Source organism: Megalobrama amblycephala, linkage group LG1 (assembly GCF_018812025.1).
Source record: "Megalobrama amblycephala isolate DHTTF-2021 linkage group LG1, ASM1881202v1, whole genome shotgun sequence".
Lineage (NCBI taxonomy): Eukaryota > Metazoa > Chordata > Actinopteri > Cypriniformes > Xenocyprididae > Megalobrama > Megalobrama amblycephala.
In genome coordinates, this window is record NC_063044.1 from 8178450 (window position 1) to 8188905 (window position 10456).

At 34.8% G+C, this 10456-nt stretch overlaps 2 protein-coding genes across 2 annotated transcripts; one reads left to right on the forward strand and one right to left on the reverse strand.

Annotated features, from left to right (window-relative positions):
- Window positions 1-2240: 2240 nt before the first annotated feature.
- On the reverse strand, window positions 2241-4684 carry LOC125243516. Its single transcript, XM_048153244.1, has 3 exons — window positions 4551-4684; window positions 4196-4403; window positions 2241-2857 (listed from the first exon to the last, which is right to left on the reverse strand). Exons 1-3 carry the CDS (start codon window positions 4565-4567, stop codon window positions 2390-2392), a joined length of 693 nt encoding a protein of 230 aa, XP_048009201.1. The 5' UTR covers window positions 4568-4684; the 3' UTR covers window positions 2241-2389.
- Window positions 4685-7024: 2340 nt separating this feature from the next.
- LOC125243699 (coiled-coil domain-containing protein 106-like) lies at window positions 7025-8656 on the forward strand. The gene is made up of 2 exons (XM_048153509.1): window positions 7025-7082; window positions 7858-8656. Exons 1-2 carry the CDS (start codon window positions 7058-7060, stop codon window positions 8169-8171), a joined length of 339 nt encoding a protein of 112 aa, XP_048009466.1. The 5' UTR covers window positions 7025-7057; the 3' UTR covers window positions 8172-8656.
- Window positions 8657-10456: the final 1800 nt, after the last annotated feature.

Here is a 10456-nt window from a genome sequence, read left to right on the forward strand (position 1 = left end):
TTATTTTAAGTACCGCGTTTTCTTTACTCGTCTTATTCTGCGTGATGTAGCTGTGCATACAGTTATTTGCCCTCAAAATTCAAGATACACGGGCATTTTTTGCCCCGACAATTTTTTGTCATTATATCATATTATAAGATGAAGTTGTGTTACAATATCACACGAGCAAAAGTGCCGTTTTGCCCAAATCAGCACAAATGCAATGTTCCTTCAACTTATTGTTAAATGAGCAATGTGAGTTACATTTTAAACACAGTAATATTGTTTTTTTTCCCTTTGTTTCAAAAATATTTAAAACATTTCAAAGTTATGAACAGCAGAACAGAGCCCCCATGCAACAGAAATGTTTTTGTTATTCTGACTGAATCCGGTTTCAGAACGAATGAATCCGAGCTTCGTTCCTGAATGAAGTCATGAATCAGTCATTTGAACAAATCGGTTGACTCACTCACTCATTAAGACAGCGACTTGCTGCCACCTACTGGCAGTTTAGTTTAGTTTCATATTTAGGGGACATTTTAATTAAAAAGTTAAAATTAGAAAAAAAAATATTTAAATATTGTATTAAATTTATTCAATCTTAAATTTATATCAAATTAAAATTAATTTAATTTGATTGGTAACAGCCATAATGTATAGGCTACTATGCTAGTATTAATTTTTATTTCTTCAGGTCTTTAAAAGCCTTAACACTCTGAGGTCTGAGGGTATCGCCGGCGATACCACCGAGTTTTTTTTCTAACCAGTGTGAAAGAGAATCAAAATACTCTGTCAATGTTGCACATACAATTAAGAGCTATACACCATTTTAATCTGTGGAATATCTTCTTTTATTTGTGTACACTCAGAGTAAAAACAAAATGTTGTGCTTTTTGTAAAATAAAGAAAACTAACATGATGCATGATCTCTCGTCTCCCTCTGAACGAACTCCGATCTGATAGTTCTCAGAAAATGAACTGTAACTTTTTTAGGTTTTAAATCGCGTAAGTCAAATCGAAAACAAACATTCTGTGTTTATGTAATCTGTATGAAAAGAGAGCCATGTCAGAAGTCTGTGATTCAGCTCATTATCCGCTAATGCGGCCACGCCCACGGAGCCAGCGCTATTCAGACGCAAATTCAGTCAATACATGTATACATCGTCTCAATCGTGTATTTATTGCCTTGAAAAGTGAAAAGTGTTTTGAATAGCCATAGTTAGCGATCTCTGTCCTCTGTTAGTTCGGTTAGTTCCTGGATTGCTTATTCTTCTTTAGTGCTCAGGCATTTGTGGACTAAAGGTGTACAGAGCGCCCTCCGGCTGCGAGTATGAATTGACAGTATCCAGCACTCATAGTAATGACAATAAATCCTGAATAGGCTAAATATTACTCTTCTGTATAGAAAATTGACAAACATATGAGAATCCATCAATATTTCTCCAAATGTGCATGCTTTTAAGCTAAAAGCCTATATGAAATGCCATAGAGTTAACATAATTGTTCAGACACTTTGCATCACAGAAATACATTATATTTTAAAGAATATAATAGAATATCAGGTAACACTTTATAATAACTGCACACTATGAAGCATTAGTTAAGCATTAGTAAATAGTCAATTCATCATTTATAAAGCATTAATATACATTAGTAAGCAGTTTATAAATACAGCTATAAATGCTTTATTCTTGATTTATAAGCATATCTATAATGTGTTTAATAATTGTATTTTCATACTTTATTAATGATCAATTTATCATTTGTAAATTAAGTATTACATTATTTACAAAGCAGTTATTTAGGAGTTGTCAGTGCTTCATAAGATCATTTAGGAAGTGTAAGTAAATGATTAATAAACTATTTAAATGTACACTTATACATCTTATTATTTAGACATTTAGTAATAGTTAGTCAGTGTGTTAATAAATGCTTTATTAGCACATATTCCTACTGTAATTCATGATTAATTCAGGTAGTTATAAAACATTTAGAAGTGGTCAATTAACTATTTTTGTGAGCTCATCTAAAGTGAGGACTATTTATGCTTTGTAAAGCATTCATAAAGGAGATTTAAAGGCTCAGTTATATTCTAAACAGAAAAAGGAAACAAACAACACAGAGTGATACAGAACATAGAAATATTTATTTCAAGATGCAAAAATTGTACAACTGTACACTTCATATAAAATGAAAAATAAACCTCTGCAATATCATAAAAAGAAAAAAAATGAACAAAAAAAGAACAAAATAAGCAAGAAAGTTAATATAAATAAAAAAATAAGCAACAAAATGACAGAGATAGAAAAACAAATATACTCAACAAATGATCAAACACTATTTGAAAATTATGTTTTATATAAATTCTTATATAAAGGGCTCTTATGCTTGTTACAGTGACTAAGTAATATTACTTGTACATTCTTGAAATGTCATGAATAAGTCTGCCAAAAGCACCATCATAGTGTTTCTTTGCCAGCCATTCATTCCACTCTATCACTGCAAGGTGGTCAGAAAGCAAACTCTCAGTCCGATTTCCCCTAAGCCTCCAGATCTGCTCCTTGTAAGATCTCCAGGCCCTTTCAATATGTTGGGTATGGGCACCAGTGTGGGGATCTACATACCACCTGCTGTGGTTGACAGTGTGATGGTTGTACCCTAGTGCAGGGAGTATGTGATAGGCACGCCACTCGTCACTGATAATTGATGACCCAGGCCTCACATGATGTGCAATCAAAGGGACTAGATGGTTTCGAGATCTTTTTTCCATAAGACGTAGAATAGGTTTTCTGGATTTTTTTTGCTGATGCCTCACACCTAACATTCCAAAGACCCACTTCTTTCTTTTCCACCCACCAGCCATTCTTCCTCTACCATACTAATGGAGACAACAAACACAGAGGTAGACAGATATATTATAATGACAATAACTTTGGAACCTACAGTGGTATGCGAAAGTTTGGGAACCCCTCGCAGAATCTGTGAAAATGTGAATAATTTTAATAAAATAAGAGAGATCATACAAAATGCATGTTATTTTTTATTTAGTACTGTCCTGAGTAAGATATTTTGCATAAAAGATGTTTACATATAATCCACAAGACAAAAAAGTAGCTGAATTTATTAAAATATCTCAGTACAAAAGTTTGGGAACCCTTGATTCTCAATACAGTGTGTTGTTACCTGGATGATCTATGACTGTTTTTTTGTTTTGTGATGGTTGTTCATGAGTCTCTTGTTTGTCCTGAGCAGTTAAACTGAGCTCTGTTCTTCAGAAAAATCCTCCAGGTCCTGCAGATTCTTCAGTTTTCAAGCATTTTTTGCATATTTGAACCCTTTCCAGCAGTGACTGTATGATTTTGAGATTCATCTTTTCACACTGAGGACGACTGAGGGACTCAAACACAACTATTAAAAAAGATTCAAACATTCACTGATGCTCCAGAAGGAAACACGATGCATTAAGAGTCGGGGGGTGAAAACTTTTAGAATTTAAAGATCAAGGTAAATTGTACTTAATTTGTCTTCCGGGAAACATGCAAATATTATGTTGCTTCCGAAGGGCAGAACTAAATGAAAACAATGATATTTAAACAAAATAAGAAAAATTGTGACATCTTCATCCTGTTCAAAAGTTTTCACTCCCCGACTCTTAATGCATCGTGTTTCCTTCTGGAGCATCAGTGAATGTTTGAACCTTTTTTAATAGTTGAGTTTGAGTCCCTCAGTTGTCCTCAGTGTGAAAAGATGAATCTCAAAATCATTCAGTCACTGCTGGAAAGGGTTCAAATATGCAGAAGATGCTTGAAAACTGATGAATCTGCAGGAGCTGGAGGATTTTCCTGAAGAACAGAGCTCAGTTTAACTACTCAGGACAAACAAGAGACTCATGAACAACCATCACAAAACATAAAAACAGTCGTGGATCATCAGGTAACCACACACAGTATTGAGAATCAGTGGTTCACATACTTATGAATGGGGTCATTTTAATAAATTCAGCTACTTTTTTGTCTTGTGGATTATATGTAAACATATTTTTTGTAAAATATCTTAATCAGGACAGTACTAAATAAAAAATAACATGCATTTTGTATGATCTCTCTTATTTTGTTAAAATTATTCACATTTTCACAGATTCTGCGAGGGGTTCCCAAACTTTCGCATATCACTGTATATTTTAAATTTATTTAAAGTTGCTATTGCTATAACATACCTTTCTTTTGTGCCGAAAATGGCTTTCGTCGATCACAACAAACTCCCTTCTTCCACCAATCTGCTGACCTGTACACCTTCTCATCCTTTCAACTGCTGTGACACAGACTTCCCTTATTTTCTTTGCCATTTTACTAAGTGTTGCTGAACTGCCTGCAATGCTGTCGTCCATCATGTCTATCTGCCGTAACCGCAGACCCTGAGAAAACCTTTAAAGCCAAAAAGAACATGTAATGTTTATGAATGCCTTTAAATAATTTACACTGTATGCATTATTTTATGCAAATTACAAAGAGAACAGTGACAAAAGTGAGTTAATTATATACATATTTATATTACAACTGTTGTATTCCTACCTGTACAGGAATTGCATCCACCTACTGAAGGAGACCTTTGATCCACTGAATATTGATTTGTGCCTGACAGAAATTTGTTTTGCCCTTCCCTCATGTGCTCCTGCTTGTCGACAAATCCTATTGTAAAAAAAAAAAAAAAAAAATCTTGATTATGTTCAATATGCAAATATATATATATATATATATATATATATATATATATATATATATATATACACACACACACACACATAAAATCTTGATTGTTTCAGTGCGATGCAAATTATTTCAGTCCTTTTCTTCATTTTCATGTCCCAATGCAAATTCTGCATTTATTTTATAGTTTCCTTTTCTAGCCTACATAGGGTTTTCTTTGTAGAGCTGGGCTCATATAAGCTTCTTTAGCCGGCTTATCTGCTATTTTTATTTTTTATTTTTTTTTATTTTTTTACAATTGCTTTCGATAGTAGTGATAGATGACAGCTAGTTTGTATCAAATATAGACTGTAAAAAAATATACGTAGTGTCCGTACGTCACCCATAGTTCTGAACAGCAGTTTTGACACGTAAATGAGGCCGCGGCCATCTTAGCTGCACGTGACCGCACGTCACTCACGGATAACTGAAAATGGGCAAAGAGGCGGGATGTGTGGAGCCCATGACTTGTGTGAAACCACGCCCGCCTGCATATCTATCTTAGATACTATCTAAAATATTAATAAAGATAACAGTACCATAGAAAGTACTAAAGTTTTACTGTCAATCCGGTGTTTTTTAAGATAACGTTATAGATGCTCCAACACCAGTAGGCGCAAATAACACAAAAAATCAACTGGGACTTTTCTTTAATGAAAAAGAGATCGCGAGATGAATCCAATCCGTTGCACTTGGGTAAAATGTCCATTTCAAAACATAAAAAAAACTACTTTTTGTTCATGAAAGTGTTAAATCCATGAAATCTTTATATATTATCCATCGTTTGCATTACATATCTAAGGAATGATTTGCTCTCCATGATCGTTCTTCAAGAAAGGATGCAATTGAGCAGCGTTTTTAGCTATAGTTAGGTCAGATATCTGTATAATGTTTTCAAACAAATGAGCACTGTCCAAAGTATAATTTTTCAAAATAGTGCACAGTTTTAGTTAATCCAAGCATCTTCAGTATATCCTCCTGGTTTTCTTTGTAAATCTAGAACAAAACTTTTTTAGCCAAGACTGACATCTGCTGAAGTATGCAGCAAGCCATTAATAAGCTTCAGCGGCTTTAGCCGGCTCACAGACAGCAGCGCCAATACCTGTCATCTGACCACGCTCATTTTTATTTTTATTAAAAAAATTCACCCCCCATCAGAGTTTTGAAAGGAAAAAATTAGCAGTATAGACCAAAACACAATTGAACCAGAGTTAAACATGTTTGTTTCTGCTGTAAACTTGGCTGTTTTAACATTGCAATGAGATTTTCTTTTGAGCCTGTTAGCGGCCAGTCGATGAATCGGTTTAATAGTATTGCTTCACAGAAACTGGGGGAGTGCCGCTTGATCAAATAGGTGGGAGAAATCGCGCTCCCGCTTTCATACGTAATCAATGTGGGACAAAGGAAAACTCGCGCTTTCGAACGTCATCAACAGGGGACAAAGGAATTGTGCAGCAGCAGTTTGTTTATGACATGGAGAACTCCGACAAAAGTAGAAAAGGCGTGCGGACCCGGGCCAAAAGGAATGCTAGCGTGGAGATGGATGCGTTGGATTTGACTTCCGTCGGTGGCACTAGTGGTAAGTATGTTACTCTCTTTACTGGCACACATTATTAATTATGGCTAACAAGCTAATTGCTAGTTAGAAGTCCTAATACCAGCGACACGCAGGGGGGCGGGAGCGTTGCGACGAACGCTGGGCAGGAAGCCTGGCTGTCAATAGATGACTTTTATAATGACATTTTTGACTCTCTTTGTGTAATGTACAGGGGCGGGCAGGATGGGATGAGAGTTTGTTAGACAACAAGAAAGTAAATAGAACATTTACAGTTCATTCAATAATGTATGTTTACTTTTAATTAGGTGTGCCCACGGTCCCCACTGCACATCTGGCAGACAAAAGAAAATCTCATGAGCTGGAGATGTGTAAGCTGAAAATAGAGTGGCAAAAAGACAAGATTGATGAGCTGACCAAGGAGAGAGACTATCTTAAAGAGCAGCTGGCATCAGGTAAGGCTCACAACACACAACATGTATTCAATAATAGTACAATTGAGTCTTATTATGTGAGTTAAGCTTTGTGTTCCTATGTACCATGTGATGCAAGCTGTGAGCCTTATGTATGTATTTGTATCCATTTTAACAGCTCTTAAAAGAGAGGACACCGTTTCTAAGCAGACGATTCCCCTGTCTTCAGATTCCTGTCGTGACAGCTCAGAATCTTCCTCTGATTCTATGTCTGACTCCTCTATATCCTCATCAGAGGGGGCAGGAAGAAGAGGAGGGTGAAAAGAAAGGGGAAAGGGAAAAAGTATGGGAAGAAGTCAAAGAAAATGGAAACAAAGACACGTCAGAGAGGTTAGAATGCTATTTTCACCCTTTCCACTTGTTTCTCACTTGGCTGGTTCTTCCTGCATGATGTCACATTGTGTGTGTGTGTCCCATAAAGAATTGCATTGGGGATTACATCAGCTTCGATACTTATTTAGTTTTTAGTTAAATCCATGTAAAAGATTCAAAACAAAATGACAGGGTGACTTATGCTGCCTTCACATGCTCTTGGAACTATTGTAAATATGAGTTTTCTAGGTAAAAAGTGCACATGAACACCCAACCATTCCGAAAGTTGAATGCAATGAGCTCGTAATCACGACTTCAGAAGTGGGAATTGTCAAATTTCTGCTAGCACTTGAAGGCAGCATAAATAAGATGAATTTATTAAATTTATTAAATCATAATTTCATAAGCTACCAATTATTACACTTTTTAATTTACACCAAACTACAGCAGGTACTACCTTTGATTAGCTAAAGTACTATGTAAACAAACCAACAAATCAGATTATATCAAATACAAAAAAAAAAAAAATAATTGCACACAACTGTATAATAAATAACTGAAGTACATATATGACTTATTCAATGGCTTAATTTAATCATTTAACATTGGACTGGTCTGATTATCTGGGTGTAACTGGTCTGCTATCTCTCTATACTGAAGTTTGTGGAATGTGTCATACTATAGATAGAAACAATGTACGGTGTGTGTGTGTGTGTGTGTGTGTGTGTGTCAAAGGTGTGCGAGAATAATAAAACCAAATACTAAGACTAATTCCATTTTCTCTGAATTACAGCTCAAACACCACAGCAGGTAGTGGCCCGATATGAAAAAGTTCTTCGACGCTTCAGCAAAGGAGGGACCATGTCTGCTGCATTCAAGCAGGTTGGGGTGGACCGGAACACCATCGTAGTCAATGCACCGATTGCCGAATTGTACATCGCTGCACCCTGCAAATTTAAGGAACTCCTTAAATCCCACAGCAGTGAGGTTAAGCTCAGTATTTTTGCCACACAATGTGCTGCTGTGATTCATGAGGATCCAGCTATAGAAGATGCTATCAAAGCCCTTAAGGCTTCCGGTAAGCTGCTGCCACTAAAAGGAAAGTGAACTGGTCTAGGATCAAGGTTTAGGATCAAGTTTTCAAGTTTTCACTCTAAATAAAACTAAAGTTGTACAATGGACTGAAACACGTCCACAATCTGCACTGCTGTTCTGTAATGTTTGAAACGCTCTGTAATGTTAATACTGAGGTAGTTTTTACACTGTAAAATATTTTATTTATTAATAAAAAATGTATTTGTTGTATTTTATATGTTGTATTTTTTATTTTTTTATTTTATGTTGCATTATCACTCCTGTAGCACTTAAAATAATTTTTTATACCATATTGCAGAGGCTTATGTTTACTGGAGGTGTACAGGGATTTTTTTTTTTTTTTTTTTTTTTTTTGTGATATTGCAGAGGTTTATTTTTCATTTTATATGAAGTGTACAGTTGTACAATTTTTGCATCTTGAAATAAATATTTCTATGTTCTGTATCACTCTGTGTTGTTTGTTTCCTTTTTCTGTTTAGAATATAACTGAGCCTTTAAATCTCATTTATGAATGCTTTACAAAGCATAAATAGTCCTCACTTTAGATGAGCTCACAAAAATAGTTAATTGACCACTTCTAAATGTTTTATAACTACCTGAATTAATCATGAATTACAGTAGGAATATGTGCTAATAAAGCATTTATTAACACACTGACTAACTATTACTAAATGTCTAAATAATAAGATGTATAAGTGTACATTTAAATAGTTTATTAATCATTTACTTACACTTCCTAAATGATCTTATGAAGCACTGACAACTCCTAAATAACTGCTTTGTAAATAATGTAATACTTAATTTACAAATGATAAATTGATCATTAATAAAGTATGAAAATAGAATTATTAAACACATTATAGATATGCTTATAAATCAAGAATAAAGCATTTATAGCTGTATTTATAAACTGCTTACTAATGTATATTAATGCTTTATAAATGATGAATTGACTATTTACTAATGCTTAACTAATGCTTCATAGTGTGCAGTTATTATAAAGTGTTACCAATAAAGGAAAATGTTCATTATCACTTACTCTTAATGTGCTTTTATTTACCTTTTTTGTAACTCGGGTCATGGAGCAAGTCTAGTGGTGGAGGAGATAAAGGTCGTTGTCCTCTCCAAAGCCAATGGGGAACTGGCAATCCTGACAGAGGACTTTGCTGAATTCACAGCACCCCTCGATCTCCTCGACAAGAGCATTGAGGAGTTAGTCAGCGAACTCCCCTTCATTTGGTGATCATGCATCGATGGAGGTCAATCGAGAAAATATGTAAAAAAAAAAAGAATAAAGTAAAAACACTGTTCTTGGTAGTTTATGTTTCAAATTAATATTCACGTGTTACTTATGTATTTATAGTTTATAGATAGATGATATTAGCGAAATGGCTTAAAACAAATCGGTTCGGTTCATGTTTTTTTTTTTTTTTGTGATTTTAAAATCTTTTATTTTGTTCATTATTTTGTATAAAGTTCATTATTTGTGTAATAAAGTACATCAGCATAAAACATTTTGCATGTGTGTGTGAGCCTGATATAATAGGCCTACCTTTAAATCAACCAAATCAATCCCAGTTTTTATTTGTGTGTGTAGATAGATAATTTTACAGATAATTTTGTCACAAAATCTCATTCAACAGAGATGAAGGAAATAGACCCCAAAGACCATATGAGAGTAAGAGCAACTGTCCACTAAAGGAATTGTAATGTTAAACATTCAAAAACATTTTAAAGGCATTCCTGAGGCTTCACACGATATCACCTGGATATTCTGTTGATTTCCTGGGAAAAAAGGATAAAGAGACTGGTCTGATGGTATATAGTAGGAATTTACAATAATTAACTTTAAATTTATTAATTTAGAGTGTCTTCCATAGACTGTGAACATTGTACAGCAGACAGTAAAATTAATAAAAAGTTAGAATGATAATATAGGTCAAATTATGAATATGGATAGTCTGTATGGACAGTCAGGAAAAAAATAGGCCTATGTTAGTGTTGTTTTAGGTGTGTATTGCCTGTAATGTCCAGGATTTAGTATTTAGTTATAAAATATCTGTATTTAGTGCCTGTAATGTCCATTTATAGACTTTACACATCAGCTTGGCTCCTTACATGGTTAAAAACCAGTTAATTTCAAGACGCTGACGTCACGTCAGGTCGTCATGTGGGTCACCCGCTCAGTTAGACGCTCAAAGTACAAGATGTTCGGATAGACATTCGGTTTGACGTTCGATCGATCGGTCGGTCAGTCGTTCAGACACTTGATTTTGGCACGGACTCCACGCCATACC